At 43.1% G+C, this 22,243-nt stretch overlaps 1 protein-coding gene and 1 long non-coding RNA gene across 10 annotated transcripts in view; one reads left to right on the forward strand and one right to left on the reverse strand.

The window, feature by feature from the left end:
* Positions 1-22,243, forward strand: part of TRIM42 (tripartite motif containing 42) — a 71,624-nt gene that overhangs the window by 34,003 nt on the left and 15,378 nt on the right. The window contains exon 1 of one of the 9 annotated variants that reach the window (XM_053312596.1): positions 12,379-13,005. The exons of 7 other annotated variants lie outside the window; for them this stretch is intronic. In XM_053312596.1, coding sequence (XP_053168571.1) covers positions 12,599-13,005 — 407 coding nt within the window. In that variant the 5' untranslated portion in view covers positions 12,379-12,598. Of the gene's footprint in view, positions 1-12,378; positions 13,006-22,243 lie in introns of those variants that run through there. One more of the 9 variants, XM_053312595.1, reaches the window with a different exon arrangement.
* LOC128352217 (uncharacterized) overlaps positions 1-22,243 on the reverse strand; it is a 34,555-nt gene that overhangs the window by 5,245 nt on the left and 7,067 nt on the right. The gene's annotated exons all lie outside the window — the stretch shown is intronic.

The following is a 22,243-nucleotide window of genomic DNA, read 5'->3' on the forward strand; positions in this document are numbered from 1 at the left end:
CCTCAGGAGATGAAGCCGCTCTGGGAAGAGCATCAGAAGGTTCCAAGTTCTTTCCCTGGCATTTCCAAGGTAGAGCTGGGAGAGATTCCTGCCTGCAACCTTAGGGAAGCCGCTGCCAGTCTGTGAAGACAATACTGAGCTAAATAGACAAATGGTCGGACTCAGTATATGGCAGCTTCCTATCTTCCACTGTCCAAAAGACAGTCAAAATGAATAGAAGAAATGAAGGTGTGTAATGAATCCTCAGAGGGATTCATTGAGGGAAAGTTATTATACACCAAAGTATCCAAACACTTGAAAAATAGTGACCACACGTTTTGCTCCATAACTCCATTTCTAGGGCTAGAGCTTAGCTTTTTAAAAAAATGCTGGGGAAGCTGGGGAAATTAATAGGAGCGATCCAAATCTCAAATCGATTTGAATCGAATCAGGCACGATTCGATTTGGATCCAAATCTAGCCAATGGCCCACAGGGGTGATTTGTTTTGTCTCCAATCACCCGAATCAGCTAGATTTGAGCCCCTGGTGGCGCAGTGGTAAAACTGCTGCTCTGTAACCAGAAGGTTACAAGTTTGATCCTGACCAGGGGCTCAAGGTTGACTCAGCCTTCCATCCTTCCGAGGTTGGTAAAATGAGTACCCAGAATGTTGGGGGCAATATGCTAAATCATTGTAAACCGCTTAGAGAGCTCCGGCTATAGAGCGGTATATAAATGTAAGTGCTATTGCTATTGGGGTACAAATTGATTTGTACCCAAATCAATTTGCACATCCCTAATAATAATGCACATGTGTGCACACTGCCTTGATACTGCTGCCCAAAACAAAACTCATTCCGCTCACTGATGAAAAAAGTTAGAGGGAACACTGCTCAGAGCTTGCCTGTGGCCTTCCCAGAGGCATCTGGTGGACCACTGTGTGAAATAGGATGCTGGACCAGATAGGCCTTGGGTATCTATAATATTTTTATACAGCCTGATAAAGTCATCTCTAGGTGGTGTACATAATTTAAAACACAAAAAACCCAGTAAAAACAGTTAAAATTTCACAGAATAAAAAGTAAAAACAACCTCATAAGATTAAAAACAAACAAAAGTTTAAAATTAATTTCAGTTAAAAGCCTGAGAGAACAGGAGTGCTCCTGGAACAACCTGGGCAACTTTTTTCATGGGTGGGTGGAGAAGGTAACTGTAGTCTTACTCAAGTTGCCCTACTGACAAATTCATAGAGGTAATGTTTCAAGACGCAAGCAGGGGCATAGCGCCGATTATGTGAACGGGTTCGAAGAACCCAGGCTGCCATATGTCAGGGGCCATGCCTAGCACCCGAGCCAGACCTCTGCCACACCCCTGCATCTGATGTCAAACACAGGGGGCTTGGCAATGATAGCAAATGGGGCTGCATGCCCCATTTTGAAGTAAAATTTGTCTATCACTGGGCTCTCAGCGTGGATGGGGTGGCTTCTCCCTGCTTGCAAAGGCAGGGAGAGGCATTCCCGGTCAGGCTGGGAGCTCAGCACTGGCTGAAACCTCTCAAAAATGAGCAGCCCTGTTTGCTATCATTGTCACACACCCTACATCTGACATCAGATGCAGGGGGCGTGCCTGGGGAGGTAGGGGCCAGTGGCGGCAGCCTGGACAAGAGCCACTGGTGTCCTTGCTATGATGCTGGTTCCTAGTAATTTATTTTTCAATGAGTTCTAAACTTTGTTTTGCAAATTGCACAGAGAATATTTGGAAAATTAAATCACACAGAAGGGACTTATTGCAGAGAAACAGAACACACAAGACTGTAAATGGGGGAGGGGATTAACAGGATGAGTAGGCAGATAAAACTGAATTAAATACCTCACCCAGATACCAATGGGTGGTAAATTATATCTTTCTGTTAAGTTTAATAATATTCATTTATAATTGTTTTTGTACAGGTTTACTTTACATATTTTCTTTCATCTATGGCTTGTACTGAGAATAATCCACGTAACATATAGAAACCAAGACTGATCATAGATAAAAATGTATTCATTATTCTTCAATAATGAACTCCAGGTAGCAGGTGAAACAAGTCCACAATCTGGCTGCAGGTGTACCCAGGACAGAAATGGCAGCTGTGCATTAAACCCCATCAGGATAAGGCAGCAGCCCTGGAAATAGTCTTAAAAGCTGCTGTTCTTTCTGCAGCTGCTGCTAATACATTGTCTTTGGCAGCCAGAATGATTTAATCTTTCAATATCAGTTAAAGAGAAATAGCAATGTTAATCAACACTAGTCCATCTCAGTTTCCATCCGAGCTCATCACAGCAGGCCGTTGGAACGAACTGAAGAGGAGATTGTGCGAACAGCACAAAAGTGAGATTGTATAGAAGTGTCCGTCATGAGACAGGAGGGAAAATTGTGCAGATTCATAATGTGCATCTATATGGAGATTCATTAATATATTGAAGTCATTCACACAGCCATTTCTGTGGTGGGAAGGGTGGGTGGAGGGGGAAGGCAGGATTGAACCTACCTCCCCACCAGGCAATCCATCATTTGCGCAATCCACATGGCTCATGCACATACACGATGGGTGCTGACACGAGCTGTTCAGCATCCTGGAAGCCAGGAAAATGAGTCCTGGCCTTCAGGTATCCCACAATGCATTGTGTGACTAGTGCAGTGCATTGGGGGAATCCCATGTGAGTCGAGCGCTTAGGGGCTTGACTCTGTGTGTGCTCAGGCTACATGCTGCCTGAGCATACACATGACCCCAGCCCTGGGGTTCATGGCATGCTGGCACCCTCTAACCCTGATTAAAGGGTGGGGTAAAAAGCCCGGCTTGCTGTGGAGGCAGTGCCAGGATCAGCTGGGATCCTAGTGCTCCACACGAGCAGCTTGACCCAGATTGGGCTGCCCTAGCCAGAGTTGGGCTGCTTGTGTACACAGCTTCACTGACTTCCTGTTTTTTGTTTTAGTCTAGTTACACACAGCTATATGTGGCATGTCAGAATGAATGTGTTCCCCACCTCAGGTCATGTTATGGACTTCATTTTTATGAGGTCATTTTTCTGCAACAACCTATCTTGTAATGTTATTGAAGTCTATAACAAGAAGGCGAGCCCCCCCCCCTTACACACACACACACACACACACACACACACACACACACACACACACACTATATGTTATCCATAAAGCCAATAACCTAGGGTGACTCATTGTGCCATGCAATAACACAGCAATAGAAATAATCTCATTTTATATAGAGTCACATCTTCCACACCTTGTACATAAACTTCTATCATACATCCAAGATACTAATGATTTCTTTCTTACGATAGAAAGCCTTAACACTAATTTGACTATCCTGTTTACATTTGATGATACTTCTCTTTATACCGATATTCCACGCAATAGTGGTATTAATGAATTAAAATATGTTGTAAGTAACAGGATTACTAAAGAGCCATCAACTGAAGTAATCATCAACCTGGCATCATTGGTCCCCACCTGTAACAACTTCACCTTTAATGGCAAACATTATATACAATTACAGTGTACAGCTATGGGTACACATATGGCTCCTGAACATGCTAATTTATTCTTAGACAAACTGAAAGAACCCATCCTCAAAAACTCTATATGCAAATCTTTAGTATGGTGGCGTTACATTGATGATATTGTCATTATTTGGACTGAGGGAAAAAGAAGCCTTGGAAAAAAATTCACAAACTACATTCATAACATTCACCCCTCCATTATGGTTACAAGTAACAATACCACTGAAAATCCACCAATTACTTTTCTCAATGTTCTCCTCACGATCAAACCACAGAAGAACCCAACTGACTTGTATTGCAAGCCCATGGATGCTCATCTTTATTTAAACTATAAAAGCTGCCATCCAAAACACATTAAAAACAAGATCATCATCTATAGTATTGCGCTAAGGATTAAGAGCATCTGCAATGAGGACATTGCTTTTCACCCCAAAACTAAATAACAGCTTCTACAATCCTCATATTATTGACCGAAACATCAACTGGGCATTGGTTCTGTCAAGAGAAACTCATAAACAATTTTAAATCCAAGATCATTGTTTAGGAATGAATTCCATTTGTGGTTGTCTTTCACGTTGCTTCTCCTCTGTTGTGCATTTAAGCCCAGCCTTTGTCTCAGAGCAAGCCCACATGAGGGGAAGAAAAATGCTGCATCATTCCCCCCATGTTTGCTCAACAAAGGCTGTTCCTATAAAACTTAAACTATTCCTTTGGTACTTGCTGCCACCATGCCCACTTTTAAAACAGGTTTAATCCCTCCCTGGTGTGGGCTAAATTTCAGGAAACTCTCCTTCTCATTATTAATGGAAAATTACAAAAACACCCCTCCACTGGGTAGTGAACACTTGGTAGTGAGTTGCTGAGCAATCAAACTTGAGAGCTGTTTGCACCAGAGTAAAAACCCCTTTTCTGAGTTAAAAATCAACTCAGAGGCAGGTAGAATACTAAGAACAAAAAGAGAAAAAACTTTATTCTAAATACTACAGACTGCTTCAGTCTGAGGCTCTCTCAGCTATTAGTTACAGGTAAAGCTATTCAGTGGTTACAATAATACTTTTAAAAAGCCCTCCTGTTGCAAGGAACAGGGGATATAGGAGCCTTTAAAAGCACCTTTAAAGGTTACAGAGACTTTTGCAGCACCCCTGGATGGATAGAAAGGGGCTAGTGCTTCTTAGTTTGTTACATTACAGATCAAACTCAATAAACCAGTTGTAAGGATTTGCAAAGCACAAAAAGAAAGAAAACTAACATGAGCTAACACGCTGTTCTCTGTCTAAACCTTTCCAAACCCCAAAGACCTTGGCTCCTTTTCCCCTTGAACTCACCCCAAACTCCAGGAGAGAATTCAAGCTTTCTGCACTCCTGTCTCTCAAGGATCTGCAGATATCCTTTCATGAGAGAATTCTCCAGGCTGGCTGTTAAACATGAGGCAGCAAGATTTCATTTCTGGTGCTCAATAAGCCTGCTCCCCGTCCTCTCTCATCTTCCTCCTAGCTCCTTCTGAGAACAAAGACATGCTTCTCTTCCTGCTGCAAGACCCTCTAGGTCCTGCCCACCGTGTGCTGAGTGGCTGTTCCCTAGCCTGACAGTCAGGACAGGGTTCACTCCCGGTCCACTCTTTAGGGTAAGGGAGGGCTGATTGCTACAACCTCTGTCACCAAGCAATCAAGGACAGGTACCCCACTACTGCAAATTTGAAACAAGAAAGCTATCAGTCACCCACCTGTGATTGCCTTTTTCCAGTCCCTAACCTGTGGAAGCTACTTGAAAGAGCAGGTCTTAAACCTCCTATTGCCAATCCAGTGTCATACCACTGTATTCTGTTTGATTATTTAAAGATATCACCACATTTGGAAGCTCAGTTATGAATAAAATCTGTTATATCAAACAGAATATCACCTCTACTTCTTGTAATGTGATTTACATCACAGAATGTAAATATACAGGTTGTCACATACAATGAGGCTATTCTCATGGAGAATATTCCATGAGGCTATTCTCATGGAGAGAAACTGGGCTAAGGGAGAATCAACGGGCTAACGGTTGAGCCCGGTGGTTCAATGGCGGCTAGCCTGTCTAAGGACCCCTCCCCTAAAATGAGGTTAGCGGAGCACTCTCTCCACTAACCCCATTTTTAGGGATTTGCAAATTGATTCGGGTACAAATCGATTTGTACCCGAATCTAGATGATTTGGGTGATTTGGAGACAAAACAAATCACCCCTGTGGTTCATTGGCTAGATTCAGGTACAAATTGAATCATGCCTGATTCAATTCAAATCGATTCAAGATTCAGATCCCTCCTATTAATTCCCCAAGATTCCCAGCTTTCATGAAAAAAAAAAACAACAACTACTAAACTCTAGCCCTTGTAGAAGTGGAGTTTTGGAGCAAAATGTGTGGTCACTATTTTTCAAGGGTTTGGATTCTTTGGTGTATAATAAGTTTCCTTCAATGAATCCCTATGAGGATTTATTACACACCTTCATTTCTTCTATTCATTTTGACTGTCTTTTCGACAGTGCCAACTGTCAACTGCCATGTGCCAACTACACCCACTCTCACCCGCAAGGCAGTGGGGTACTACTCAGTTTATGTTCTACTAGTATTTTTAAGCCTGTTAAAATAACTGGCGCTAGTTGGGTTGTGGAAGGAGGAGAAGGACACCGCACCATCCCTGTCAGCCTCCTGTCCCAGTCCCTCCTGCCCTCCCACCGCCCCACTCCCTCTTGCCCTTCCCTTACCCCTCCCCTGACCCACTCCCTCTTGCCCTTACCCCTCCCCCTCTTGCCCTTCCCCCTTCCCCCTACTCCCTCTTGCCCTTCCCCTCCCCCCTGCCCCACTCCCTCTTGCCCTTCTCCCTCCCCCCTGCCCCACTCCCTCTTGCCCTTCCTCCTACCCCCTGACCCACTCCTTCTTGCCCTTTCCCCTCCCCCCTGACCCACTCCCTCTTGCCCTTGCCCCTCCCCCTCCCTCTTGCCCTTCCTCTTCCCCCACTCCCTCTTGCCCCTCCCCCTCCCCCCTGCCCCACTCCCTCTTGCCCCTCTCCCCCCCTCTCTCTTGCCCCTCCCCTCTCTGTGTCTGTGTGTTGTGGTGGGAAGCATATATGTGTATTTAGCTAAACATTCTTGGGTCGGGAATAGTATATTCAGAGAATGAAGAGGTAAAGCAAAGACAATCAGTTTAGGATAGAAGAAAGGCTTGAATGCTAAACCGTTCTACACCTTCACCATTGCTGATTAAGTTATTGCCAGTAAATGCATCTGTGTCCCCCCCACTCCTGAAGTGTTATACATGCATGCTTAAATTCCAAAAGATATCAATGAATGTTCAGAGCACCAATGGCAGAGTATTTTCTCCCTTGTGTAAGCCTGCTTCTTTAGTCTACACCAGGCCGCCGCCGCTCCTCCTCCCGTGCGGCGATCAGGAAAGTCCCGCTGCCCGGTTCCCTCCCACATTGTCATTAGGCCCGTTGCCTTCACGGGCGCAAGAAGAGTGCCGCCGCCTCCACGGGCGGGCCCGAGAGTGCCGCCGCGGGCAGCTGGGTGGCCGGGCCGAGAGTGCCGCCATCGCTGTGGGCGGCCAGGCGGAGAGTTCCGCCGCAAAGAGTGCCGCCACCGCCGCGGGCGGGCAGGCGGCCGGGCCCGAGAGTGCCGCCGGCACCGCGGGCGGCTGGGTGGCTGAGCCGAGAGTGCCGCCGTCGCTGTGGTTGGGCGGGCAGAGAGTTCCGCCGCCGAGTGCCGCCTGCCACTGCCGCCTCTGCCCTCCCTGCAGCCCCTCCATTCCCGTGGCCGCCGCTTCCGGCCTTCCCGTGGCCGGGCCGGCCATCCAGCCAACATGACTGCCTGGTGCCTGCAGCCGTATCTTCCTCGGACGTTCTGGGCATGTGCTCCGTTCTGGGCATGCGGCCGAGGAAGACACAGGCGCAGAGACACGGGCGCACACCCAAGGCTTTTATTATAGAGGATGATTTTTTTCCCAAGTGTTTTGGCTCTTTGGTGTCTAATAACCTTTCCTCATAATGAATCTCTATGAGGATTCATTACACACTAAAGTGTCTAAACACCTCAAAAATTCCTAAAATATAAACTGAGTACCCAGTGGCTTGTGAGTTGTGGGGTAGTTAGGACATGGGATACCACTAATTCCCCATCCCCACCTGCAAAGCAGTGGGATCAAAATGAACTTAAGAAATGAAGATGTGTAATGAAGACACCAAAGTATCTAAACACTTCAAAAATACCAAAAAAATAAACTGAGTACCCCAGTGTGTGTGTGTGGGGGGGGAGGTGTCATTGACACATGGCAGTTGACAGTTGGCACTGCCCAATGGTAGTCAAAATGAACAGAAGAAACAAGCGTATAATGAATCATCATAGGGATTCATTATGAGGAAAAGTTATTAGACACCAAAGAATCTAAACATTTCAATATTCCTAAAAATTAAAATGAGTACACCACTGCCTTGCGGGGGAGGGGTGTAGCTGGCACATGGGAGTTGACAGTTGGCACTGTCCAGTGACAGTCAAGATGAACAGAAGAAATGAAGGTGTGCAATGAATCCTCATAGAGATTCATTATGAGGAAAAGTTATTATGCACCAAAGAATCCAAACACTTGAAAAATAATGACTGCACATTTTGCTCCATAACTCCACTTCTACAAGTGCTAGAGCTTAGCTTTTTAAAAATACATAAATGAAAGTTGGGGATCCATTTTAGGGTTAGGATATGGCAACCTCAAATCCCGATTGTTTCCTATTGCTCCCAGAAACATTTCAGCGATCGTCTGGGAATGGGAGGTGATTTGGAGCAACCTCGCCCCACCCGCCCGCCCTGACATGTGAATGGCCCCGATGTTTTAATTGCTCTTTGTGTTTTTAATCTGTAAACTGCCCAGAGATTTGTGTATGGGGTGGTATATAAGTACAATGAGTGCCTCCTAATGGCGCAGCGGGGAAGCAACCTGCCTAGAGAATAGGAGGTTGTTGGTTCAAATCCCCACTGGTGTGTTTACAGAATATGGGGAACTCCTATATTGGGCAGCAGTGATACGGGAAGGTGCTGAAAGGTATCATCTCATACTGTGTGGAAGAAGGCAATAGTAAACCACTCCTATATTCTACCAAGAAAGCCACAGGAATCTGTGGTCACCAGGAGTCAACACTGGCTTGATGGCACAAAGTTTCTCCCCCCCCCCCTTAAAATAAATGCAATAGATAAATATATAGAACAGATATCTGAAGTCCTGATACAATACAAATATTCATTGTATTGTATTGTATTGTTGATCCCTTTTCCCTCAGAGCTCTCTGTGGTCTGTGTCCCTCCCAGAACCGTGCCTCAGTAGAGGCCCTTACTTGTCCTGGAACAAGAAGTTCTGCCAGGAAGACTGAAAATGCTTATTGCATTTTAACAATTAATTACCTCAAGATGCCCTTATTTATTTTAATAATAATAACTTCAAGATGCCCTTATTGCAAATGTTAATTAACATTGTACCTACCTCATTCATTTAATTTCACAATAAATCCACTGTTACTCTTGCATCCCATAGCTGTTATTTACAGATCTGGGTCTACCTGTTCAGGCTCTAATAGGAAGCCATTGTCCTACTTCAATACTTCTAGTAATTAATTTAGCTCAGCCGTGAATACTGCTTTATCCACTGCTACTGCTGCTGTGAATTATTACTGTGCTTACTTCTCTTACATTTTTCTTCACATAATAATGGAGACTGATGATCCTCCTCCATCCCACAGCTCTTTGACTTCACCTTTCATTCATTCATTCATTCATTCTATTTCTATACCGCCCTTCCAAAAATGGCTCAGAGCGGTTTACACAAAGAAATAACAAACAAATAAGATGGAACCCTGTCCCCAAAGGGCTCACAATCTAAAAAGAAACACGAGATTCACACCAGCAACAGTCACTGGAAGTACTGTGCTGTAGGGATGTGCGTTTCGTTTCGAAAACAAAACGTTTTGTGCACAAAACAGGCCGTTTCGGCTGCTTTGTAGCCAAAACAAAACACCCAATGCTCAAAACAGAAAATTTTGTAGCCAAAACAAAATGTCCCTGTTTCGGATACAAAACGTTTTGTTGTTTCGGCTGTTTTGGAACTCCATTTTGCAATTGCAAAAAGTCTTTCTCCTTCAGTCTCCATGTTGAGTTTTGAAATCTGTTTGAATTTCCAGCCCTTCCAGCCCGCAGATTGGCCAGCGAAAGCATGGGCTGATCTGCTGGCAATTGCCTCCTTATTCCTTTTAAGCAAATTTAAGGGTAAATTTTACCCTCATTGTCTAGTGGGGCAGTGTGCATTTACCCTCATTGGCCAGTGGGGCAGTGTGCATTTCATTGTTGTTGTTTCACACTGTTGTGATTAGATCAATTGCATTTTGAGTGGGAGGGATGTGGATGTGCATGACCTTTGGAAATGTGCCTGATTTTTTCCAAAGCTCTGCTGTTGTTAATGTGTGATGTTGATGTTATTTGGGGTGGATTCGGGACAGAAAGGGGGCTTTGGGGGAAGAAGAGTGGTTCAGGTGGTAATGCCCCAATGGGTGCCTGCTGCCGCCCAGATTCCAAAGGAATTGGGAAAAGGGCTAATTTTAAAAGAATTTCTGAAGTTGAAATGTCTTTGGGGCAGATTCGGGGCGGAAAGGGGGCCTGAGGGGAAAAACAGTGGGTTGGGTGGCAGTGCCCCAAGGGGTGCCTGCCACTTGCCCTATTCCAAAGGAATAGGGCAAAGGGCTGATTTCTTAGGAATTGTTGAGGTTTACACTTCTTTAAGGTCCCCCCCCCCCAGGAATAAAGGAGGTTTCAGAAGACGCATAACTCCATCTTGGGGGCACTGGGGTAGCCAGGAGCGAGTGGTGGTATAGTGTACACAGGGTGCCAACCACCCCCATGGGTTGCTGACCCATGGGGTTCTGTTGTTTTTGAGGTGTTCTGAGTATAGATTCTCTGGTACCATATGAGATTTTCAATGACAAACCATGAATCCACTCTCACATGCTACCAGAGAATCTGAATCTACACTCAAACATCTCAGAAACAACAGAACCCAGTACCCCATGGGTTAGCAACCCATGGGGGTGATTGGCACCCTATGTGCTCTACACCACCACTTGCTCTGGGCCACCCTGGTGCCCCCCAAGTGCAGTTATGGAGCAGGAATTATGGAGGTCTTCCCCTATGGGGAAGAACTTTACAGACACACAAACTCCATTACATCTTTAAAAATCAGCCCTCTGCCCAATTCCTTTGAAATACTTCTGGCAGCTTCCTTGCCCCCACTGGGCACTACCACCCACCCTACTCTGCTCTGGGCCACCCCTTTCCCCCCAACATGAAACTATACTTTTGCTGAAACCTCCATTCTTCCCTATGGGAAAAATCCTATACTTCAAAAAATCACCAAAAATCAGCCCTTTGCCCAATTCCTCTGAAATTTGGGTGGTAGTTTCCACCCATTGGGCACTACCACCCACACCCACTAGTTTCCCCCCCGGGTCATTTTTCAAATTCCAAAATGTTTCAGATTCGGATTTTGCAATTTCAAACAAAGAACAAAATTGGGGTGTTTTGGATTGGCTGATTTCGAACAAAGAACAAAACGGATTCGGGCCAAAAACAAAACGGGGAAAAACAAAATGCACAACCCTACTGTGCTGGGGGTAGATAGGGCCAGTTACTCTCCCCCTGCTAAATAAAGAGAATCACCACATTAAAAAGTGCCTCTTTGCCAAGTTAGCTTTCACAATTTCCCATTTTCTTTAGCCCCATGAAAGCTTATGCTGAAATAAATTTGTTTGTCATTAAGGTGCTGCAAGACTCTGTGGTTTTTGTTGCAACAGACTAATGCAACTTCTGGCTCCAGGATGTTGGTAGGCCTCAGTTCTTAGTAGTAGGGGAAACAGAATTTAAAGGTTCAAGTCATCTAGAGAAGAAAAATTGTTGTAGGCACATCCTTTTCTTCTGAGAACAAAGGAGACTCAATGCAAAGGATAGAGAGAAAGAGTTCTTCTCATAAGTCTGCTGGGCTTCCCTAGAGAGGGAAGCACACCATTGAGAAAGCCCTTCCACAACTGAGAACTAACAAACAGGAGAACTCCTATCTTTCTAATTGCCCGAAGGTGATTCACCTAGAAAAGATATAATCTGATGAACCATCACATCTAGTTTTAAAAGAAGACGGCTATTTACACAAGTCTTACATAGGGAAGAGAAAAATGTCTCTGGCATTTAAAAATACTTAGCAGTGCTTAATGGAATAACTAAAAGAAGGAGGGCAGAAGGCCATCTGGTAGAGAAAACTCCAAAAACAGAGATCTTCCAGAACATCTGTTTTAAAAAGAGATCTGAGGTCTCAGAATGGAGTTTGAGTTGACCACTCCTTGTGATTAAGGTATTTTAATAACAACACAAGAATCGACATATTTCCAGAATGACCCTATAGTGAAGAAGACATCTGGAAGACTTAGCAGCTGCATTGAGACTTTAATCTTTGTAGACTATTTCAGTAAATTAACTAAAAGGTCTAGTGGTATGAACTTGTTTTTATGGGTTAATTATTATTATTCTAACATAATACTGATAACAATTAATAACCAGCAATGTGTGCATTTTTAACCAAAGGCAAGAGTTGTGAGAAAAAGAAAAGTACTTGGAATTAAAATTTCTTATGATATATTTGTGACATCTAGCAGCCCATTAAGATAAACAGAATCTGTTGGATCCCAGAACAATACCACAATCCTTATTGAATTAGAGAGCTCCTGTGTGCTTTGGCAATGTCCCAATATCAGTGCAAAAATCCAAAGTGCCAATGTTTTACTCATTGTGACATGTTTCATGATGCAATTGCCATACCACTTTCCTATGTGAAGAACCCTCCTGTCCTCACTGGCAAAACCCATTGTGATGTCATTACTATTTCCTAAGTAGTCAGAACTTTTCACAGCACAGAATAAGCTATGGGACAGGTGCTGTGTATACATAAAAAGCAAGTGAAGGTTTCCAGGAGAAAGAGAAAATTTTTAAGAATCTTCGTAGAAAATGAGTGTGGAATGTGCATGTTGCCTGGCAACTACAACTTGCCCAGATTGTCATTGGTGCAATTGGTGTCCTTGCTGCCGTTCTCCTTGTTGCTCAGGATTTGGAAGGTTCATTGAGAAGCGATGCAGCAAAGAATGCAACTTGTGTTGGAGGTTCCTTTGCGAAGATGAACAGAACTGTGATTGTTGCTACTGTCCACGTAATGAAACTAGACAATGCCAGTGCTGTCACTGCTCATGCTCAGAAAACCCCAATTGTCGCTGTTGCTGTTGCTCCTGTGCCAACAACCCATACTGCAAGTGCTGCTGTTGTTCACCTGAGAATACAGAGTGCCAGTGCTATGAATGCAGATGCTGCACATTCACACCCTTTATGCCTTACAGGCTTCGACATCCATATGGAGATCCGTAAGTGCCATCAAAGCATGCTTTATTTTAAATGATAACTCAGTATAACTGCTGCTATGAATATGGAAAGCTGCCTTCCATTTCAGAATGTTTCCCCTTCAAGATCTATAATGTCAACAGTTCTCCAGGGTATCAAAGGTCTTTCCCAGCCCTACCTAGAGATGCCATGGGTTGAATTTGGGATTTTCTGCATGTGCTTTACCACCAAGCTATGAATCCTATACTTCCTTTCACACAGTTCATTGCTTATATCAGCAGCTGAGACTATAGAAGTATAAGAAGATAAGGAAGGCTGGAAGACTGGTAGGGCATAAATGTCTGTGCATGGAAAAACCGTTTAGTAAAGGAAAGAAACCCAAATTAAAAATCTAATAAGAGGGAAATGCTAATTATTTCTTTAGCTGAGACAGAAAATGCAGTGGACCCCAAGCCAGGATGTAAAACATTTTTCAAGATATTTTTAACACAACTAAAGGGTCTGATTATTATTAAAATATGATAAGAACAAATGTAGGTAATTGCAGGGATTGGTTACATAAGAACAGCCTTGCTGGATCAGTCAAAAGGCTATCTAGTCCAGCATCCTGTTCCACATAGTGGCCCACCAGATGCCTCTGGGATGCCCACAGGCAAGAGCTGAGGGCCTGCCCTCTCTCCTGCTGTTACTCCTCTGCAACTGGTATTTAAAGGCATCTTGCCTCTGAGACTGGAGGTGGCCTACAGCCTGCAGACTAGTAGCCATTGATAGACCTGTTCTCCATGAATTTATCTAAACCATTCTTAAAGCCATCCAGGCTGGTGGCTGTCACCACATCTTGTGGCAAAAAATTACATAGTTAAATTATGTGCTATGTGAAAACGTACTTCCTTTTGTCAGTCCTAAATTTGTTAGCAATAGGTTTCATGGGATGATCCCTAGTTCTAGTATTATGAGAGAGGGAGAAAAATTTCTTTCAACTCTTAAGCACCTTCTCCAGTTCTATAATGTCCATTCTGAGATATGGTGACCAGAATTGAACACAGTACTCCAAAAATTGTGTACAGTACTGTGTATTTTTGTATAAGGGCATTATAATATTAGCAGTTTTATTTTCAATCCCCTTCCTAATGACTCCAAGCATGAATTGGCCTTTTTCACAGCTGCTGCACATTGAGTTGATACTTTCAATGAGCTGTCCACCCCAAAATCCCTCTCCTGGTCGGTCACTGACAGCTCAGACCCCATCAGCATATATATGAAGTTGGGACTGAAAATGTAAAATATATTCCTTCCATTATGGAAAGGCTGCAGGAAGTATACTATGTGGGGGGAAAGCTGTGGAGAAACTAATGTATATTAGAGTACAAACTGGATGAAAAAGAATAATTTTTATTTGACTTTGGGTCCTTTCATATAGTTTTGGATGATGTGTCATAGAATGAGTAAGTCAGAATTATGCTTGTGATATGTCATGCAACAGGTGCTGATCTGATTTTTTTGCCAGATTCTGGTGTTCATTTATTATTTATTTAGCACATTTATATATCGCCCCATGCAAAAAGGTCCCTTGGCAGTTCACAATATAGTATGAGAGTATTCAATGGCAATGTTCCTGACCAGCTCATGCTAGAGTTTTATAGATTCCATCCTTCTTTCCTTCCTGCAGTATCATTTCATCAAATGTTATATCTATTTACTAAACATATCCCAGTGTTATGTAAATATACATTGCAGTTCCTAGAACAGCTTGAGGTGGCTTACAATGATTAAAAACAACCTATATTAACAATACAGTAAAATAACTATCTCATAAAAAAGGCCAAGACAGTTTAAAGAACTAAAAAAGAGAGAGTAAGAACAAACCACCAGCCCATCCAAAAGCATTACGTCACTAATGCAGAACAAAACTAGGTTGCAGGAAACTACAGCAACCCAACAGAACCAACTATACAGCAGAGAAATTCAATGCCTATCTAAATAACACATTGTTCTAGTAAGAACTAATCTGCCTACTTTCCTTTCACTGTCTCTACAACTGGATTAAATTTGGTTCAAATCGAGGTCCACAAGTTAGATTTCTTGCGCCTCAAATGTTTACATGTCTGCCATCTTGGATCAGGGTGGATGGCATCATTACAAACAACACAATTGATGTGTCCCTATGTGTCACTCCCTACAACTGTAGTAAATTTGGTTCAAATCAGTTAGTCCTCAAGTTAGTGCACTTGCTCCTCAAAAGTTCACACATCCACCATCTTGGATCAGAGTGGATGACATCATCAAAAAACTACATCATTGGGCTATCCCTGTGTGTTCATACAGTTGTAGCAAATTTGGTTCAAATCAGTTAAGTGGTTCACAAGTCAGCCGACTTATGCCTCAAAAGTTTATGCATCCACCATCTTGAACTGGGAATCCCTATGTGTCCCTACAGCTGTAGCAAATTTGGTTCAAATCAGTTAGGTGGTTCACAAGTTAGCCCACTTGCATCACAAACATCCGTCATCTTGGATCAGTGTCAGAGGCGTATCTAGGGAAAATAGCACCTAGGGCAAACACTGAAATTGCGCCCCCTGTCCAAGCATCTGACACCCATCTTTCAGATAACTTTTCCATAATATCAGCTGAAAAATACAAGTCAGGCTCGTTAATCTTTTAATCTTTCAAAAACTATTTTAGCAGTGGACTTAGCCAGATCAAAAAATGCTGGAAAACTACAAATTTCAGTATGCTGGGGCTCATGAAATACCCAAATACTATGTGGAGGTGTACTTGGAAAACTAAACAGAAGTTCCTGTCTAATTCTCTACTATGTATTGTAGCATCACCATTACATAAGTTTTAAAAATAAATGGAGAATTTGACTTTTCCCAGATACTCTGTAAGTAATTAAAGGATATGCAGAGTAAACTGTGTCACTGCTTGGAATATATTCTAGTCTTTCAGAAAGACAGTTAAAATGAGAGAAAGAGAGCAAGAAACTCCCAGTGGGCCTTAATATTAAGGATTTCACACTGATTCAAAGACAAATTCACCATTAATAGCCATATTATTAAGACATCACATTTAACTCACTTATCACAAGAAGCAAAGTAAGAGCAAATGAATACAATCCTAGCTCATAAGCATCAGCTCAGTATTCAGAAGCCCTGATTCTCTGTACATAGTGCCAATCTGAATATGTGTACAGTGACTTATATTATAAATTATTATTTTTTTACTTGTAGCCCCTTCGGGGGGCTTCCTAAAGGCTGGGGGGTTTGCAAAGGTTCCTCCTCCCCCCACTGGCCTCTAGGGCCTCGCAGGGACCATTTGAGCATGTGCAGTGGCCATTTTTAAAAATCTTTTTTTAAAAATGGCCACTGAAAACAAAATGGCCACCGCGCATGCTCAAATGGCCTCTGCAAGGCTTGGCATGACCTAGGGCCTCACAGAGGCCATTTGAGCATGCACGGTAGCCATTTTGTTTTTGGCAGCCATTTTTTTTTAAAAAAGGTTGATTTTACAAAATGTGCCCCCCTTCAAGTGGCGCCCAGGGCACGTGCCCTGCCTGCCCTACCCCTAGATACGCCCCTGATCAGTGTGGATCATCATCATAATGTGTGGATCATCAGTGTGGATCATCAGTGTGGATCAGTGTGGATCATCAGTGTGGATCATCATCATAAACTATGCCATTGTGGTGTCCTTATGTACTACTCACTGCAACTGTACCCAATTTGGTTCAAATGGTTTAGACAGTCCACAAATTAGCCCACTTGCACTTCAGACATTCACGTGGCCACCATCTTGGGTTGGGGAGGATGACATCATCACAAACTACACCATTGAGGTCTCCCTATGTGTCCCTACAGCAGTACCAAATTTGTTTCAAATTGGTTAAGCAGTTTACAAGTTAGCCCACTTGCTCCTCAAATGTTTATATGTCTGGCATCTTGAATCAGGGTGGATGACATCATCACAAACTACACCATTGAGGTGTCCCTGTGTGTCACTCACTACTACTGTAGCCAATTTGGTTCAAATCGGTTACACAGTCCACAACTTAGCCTGCTTGCGCCTCAAAAGTTTACGGGTCCACCATCTTGGATTGGGGTGGATGACATCATAACAAACTAGGCCACTGAGGTGTCCCTATATGTCCCTACAATTGTACCCAATTTGGTTCATATTGGTCCAGGCGTTGCAAGTTGATGGGGGACACACACAAATGGGCACACAGATGGACACACACACAGAATGCCTGGTGATCTCATAAGCCAACTTGAAAAAGCCTACTGGGGGGGAAAAATAGGTTAAATTTCTAGATACGCTGAATGATTGTGCCCTAGATTAGTAGGTTTTGGAAACAACCAGAGAGAAGGTGACTTTTGACTTAATCATGAGTGGCAGAATGGCACCCAGGAACTGGTGCATGATGTTAGTGTCATCGACCCTTTAGGGAACACTGACCATAGTGTGATCAAATTCAGCATACATACAGGGAGAGAATCACCAAGGAAATCTAACATGGACATTTTGAATTTCAGAAGAGGAAACTTCTCCCAAATGAGGAGTATGGTGAAAAGAAAACTGAAATGGAAAATCAGGAGAGTCACTTCGCTCCAGAATGCATGGAGTTTATTCAAAACCGCAATACTAGAAGCCCAGTTAGATTGTATACAAAAAAGGAGGAAAGGTACGACTAAGACCAGGAGGATGCCAGTATGGCTAACAGGAAAAGTCAAGGAAGCCATAAAAGGGAAGATTTCCTTCTGAAATTGGAAGGCCTGTCTAAATGAAGAGAAAAGAAAAGAACAAAAACTCTGACGAACGAAATGCAAGGTGGCAATAAGGGAGGCAAAAAGGAAGTATGAGGAACATTTTGCTAAAAGCATCAAGGGGAATAACACAAGCTTCTTTAAATACATCAGATACAGGAAACCTGCCAGGGAAGCGGTTGGACCATTAGACAACAAGGGAGTGAAAGGGATTATTAAAGAGGATATGGAGGTTGCAGAGAAGCTAAATGAGTTCTTTGCATCCGTCTTGATGGCAAAGGATACTGAGTATATACCTGTTCCTGAACCAGGCTTTTCAGAGATGGAGGCTAAAGAACGGAATCATATAGAAGGGGCAAGAGATGATGTTCTAAACTGTCCGGAAAAACTGAAAACTAGCAGATCGTCAGGTCCGGATGGCATACATCCAAGAGTCCTCAAAGAATTCAAATGTGAAATTGCCCACCTCCTTGCTGAAATATATACCTTATCCCTACAATCAGGCTCTGTACCGGAGGACTGGAAAGTAGCAAATGTAACACCAATTTTCAAAGAGGAATCCAGGGGTGATCTGGGAAATTACAAGCGGGTTAGCTTAACATCTGTTCCAGGCAAACTGATGGAAAGCATCCTCAAGGATAAAAATGTAAAGGGCCTAGAAGAACAGGCCCTACTGGGAGAGAACCAGCATGGCTTCTGCAATGGGAAATCTTACCTCACAAACCCTTTGGAGTTCTTTGAGAGCGTCAGCAAGTGTGTGGATAAAGGTGATCCAATTGACATAGTATACATGGACTGCCAAAAAGCTTTCGACAAAGTTCCTCATCAAAGATTCCTGAGAAAACCTAGCAGTCATGGGATAAGGGGACAAGTACATATGTGGATTGCTAACTGGTTGAAGGACAGGAAACAGAGGGAGGGTAGGTATAAATGGAGAGTTTTCACAATGGAGGGAAGTAAGAAGTGGGGTTTCCTAGGAATCTGTTCTGGGACCGTTGCTTTTAAATTTATTCATAAATGATCTAGAAGTAGGGGTAAGCAGTGAGGTGGCCAAATTTGAAATTATACCAAACTCTTTTGGGTAGTGAAATCCAAAATGGATTGTGAGGAGCTCCAAAAGGATCTCTCCAAACTGGGTGAGTGGGCGACAAAATGGCAAATGCAGTTCAATGTTGGCAAGTGTAAAGTGATGCACATTGGGATGAAATACTCCAACTTCAGGTATATGCTGATGGGATCTGAGCTGTCGGTGACTGACCAGGAGAGGGATCTTGGGGTCATGGTGGACAGCTTGTTGAAAGTGTCAACTCAATGTGCGGCATCTGTGAAAAAGGCCAATTCCATGCTAAGGATCATTAGGAAGGGGATTGAAAGTAAAACTGCTAATATCATAATGCCCTTATACAAAACTATGGTGCGGCCACACTTGGAGTACTGTGTACAATTCTGGGCACCACACCTAAAAAAGGACATTGTAGAAGTGGAAAAGGTGCAGAAGAGGGCAACCAAGATGATCAGGGGCCTTGAGCAGCTTTCTTATGAGGCAATGCTACAACACCTGGGGTATTTAGTTTAGAAAAAAGACGACTGCGGGGAGACATGATAGAGGTCTACAAAATCATGCATGATGTAGACAAAGTGGATAGAAATAAATTTCTCTCTCACACACATAACACTAGAATCAGGGGTCATCCCATGAAACTGGTTGCCAACAAATTTAGGTCCAGCTAACGGAAGCACTTTTTCATACAACGCATAATCTACTTGTGGAATTTTCTGCCAGAAGATGAGGTGTTGGCTACTAGTTTGGATGGCTTTAAAAGGGGTTTGGATAACTTAATGGAGGAAAGGTTTATGAGCGGCGACTACTCAGAGGGCTATAGGCCACCTCCAGCCTCAGAGACAGGATGCATCTGAATACCAGTTCCAGTGGAGTAACAGCAGGAGAGAGGGCATGTCATCAGCTCTTGCCTGTGGGCTTCTCAGAGGCATCTGGTGGAGCACTTTGTGAAACAGGATGCTGGACTAGAAGGGCCTTGAGCCTGATCCTGCAGGGCTGTTCTTATGAAAGTAGGCTAACAAAACTAAACAGAGAGTATCTATGGAGAGGAGAGCTGGTCTTGTGGTAGCAAGCATGACTTGTCCCCTTAGCTAAGCACGGTCTGCCCTGCTTGCATTTGAATGGGAGACTTGATGTGTGAGCACCGCAAGATATTCCCTCAGGGGATGCCACTCTGGGAAGAGCATCTAGGTTCCACATACCCTCCCTGGCTTCTCCAAAATAGGGCTGAGAGGGATTCCTGCCTGCAACCTTGGACAAGCCACTGCCAGTCTGAGAAGCGAATACTGAGCTAGATAGACCAATGGTCCTAATTGGTATATGACAGCTTCCTATGTTCCTATGTAACAAACAAGATGACAATTGCACTTCCCTGGGCATGGAGTTTCACTATCTGACATTGCTGAGAAGTCATTGCTGAGAATTGCCATTGCTGAGAAGTCCCTATCTCTTGTTCCTGCTAGCTGTATTTCGGCTGTGATGGAATTCTTGAAGCACTTCCTCAACTGACTGTAGCAGACAGGCAGGACTATAATACTGATTAGAGACAGTCGCTTAGATACCCTGGCACTAAACCACTTAGGGCCAGGAACATCTACTGTCCCTTGTACCTAATTTCTAATACCAAAGCATAGCTGCAAGGAACAGTAGAAATCATTTCGGTGGCCTCGTCTAAGCACTGTGAGATATTGGAACAAGAGCCTCTGATAAAGGCCTTGTCAAAACACATCAGGCCAGAAATAAAGTTCATCCCAGAGGCATTTGTTTGTTTGCTCATTCATTTAGTGTATTTGCATAGTGCCCCAAATGCATGTCTCTGGGTGATTTACAACAAATATAACATAAAATTAAAAGAATTAGAACATTAAAAATGGTTTAAAAAACAAATTCACGATTCCACTAATCTACTTAAAAGCTTGGATGAACAAGTTTTTTTTAAAGAGATTGTTTAAAGAGTCCTTTACATTTGATGTTTCTCCTCATTCATTTGAACCCTCTGGGTACAATCTTATATCTTTTTCTACGTAAGCTCTGAGGACATTTTAGTTGAGTAGTATATAAATATTTTTAAATAAATATCTACAGAGACGCTCTTACCCCTGGACTTCGGGGTCAAAGCCCCCAAATTGTCGTTGGCCTGTCCTGAATGGTGTGGTTTCTGCCCTCAAGAGCCTATGGGTTAAAAATGATGCTTAACTTGCAATTGGGGGTGGGGAGGGGGGTCAAAGGCCTTTAGGTTCAGGCTCCAAAATTACCTAAGTGCACTTCTGATCATCTGTAATAATAATATACCTTCCTCTGATAGCTAGTTGACAAAAAAGGAGGAAGAAATTTATTACTTTTGCAAAATGTGACTAAGTGCAGTTTCTCTCACTTTCCAACCCCTCCACATCCTCCCTTGCAAACTTCAATTAAAACACCACCATGACTGGTTTTTCTTTCCTTTTAACAGCCAGACAGCCAGCTAATCTTCTCTCTTCCCACTCCCTTGTTTCCATTTATTTTACCTCACTGGACTGCAAAAAGTACAGAGAAGTAGTCAAAAACATCTCATTTGCATTTAATACTTTTAGCAGGTTCAGACGATCCACAGAAAGGAAATAGAAGGGAACCAGAAGTTCCCGGAGATCATGCGCTCCTGGTTTGAGCCAGAACTTACACATATTTATGCCATCTGGACCCTCCAATGTCAGCTCGAGGAAGTCAGTTTCCTCCATCAACTCAATGTTCATAACCAACATTTGAACTTGATGTGAGAATGTTAAGTGGCAGAAGGAACTTATATTTATGAGGTCAGCAACTACAGTTTTTGGCAACAGCATAAGGTAAAATATATCAAGTGTAGAGAGACGTACAACATTGTTAAACTAGGATGCCTATCTCCAGATCTTCTACTTAATAGTCTCCCAGTCAGTGCTCTGAAAATTATAGCTGTGGTGGCTACACTGGAATTGTTTACAGATCAGTAAACATTTTAATCTACATCTGCCCTTCCCCACACCCAATCAACATTAAACATCCTTTATTAATGATGGACCAACTTTTCTGGCTATTTTTCTTCCAAAAGGAGAACAGCATGTTTGTTTCTAAGTTTAATTCAAAAGCTGGATGCCTTTCAAATTCTCACAATAGCCTTATTCAATCCAATCAAATCTTTATTTACAATCAAAGATCAAGGCAAAAGTTAAGAACAGCAGCAAACACAGAAGTATCACATCCAACTGGATCATGAATGAGTCAATTGTTGTCATATTTTCACCGCTGCTACACAAAACCTAGCTACCAAACAGGTTGTAGATTGATTTGTATCTGAAAGTAGTAATGTGATAGAAAACCCCTCCAGACTACCCGGATACCTCAACATTTGGGGAGTGATATATATTGTATGGGACTCCTTATAGAAGGGACAATACAGCAAAACAGAGGAGAGCTGGTCTT

Source organism: Hemicordylus capensis, chromosome 3, assembly GCF_027244095.1.
Source record: "Hemicordylus capensis ecotype Gifberg chromosome 3, rHemCap1.1.pri, whole genome shotgun sequence".
In the NCBI taxonomy this organism is placed as follows: Eukaryota; Metazoa; Chordata; class Lepidosauria; order Squamata; family Cordylidae; genus Hemicordylus; species Hemicordylus capensis.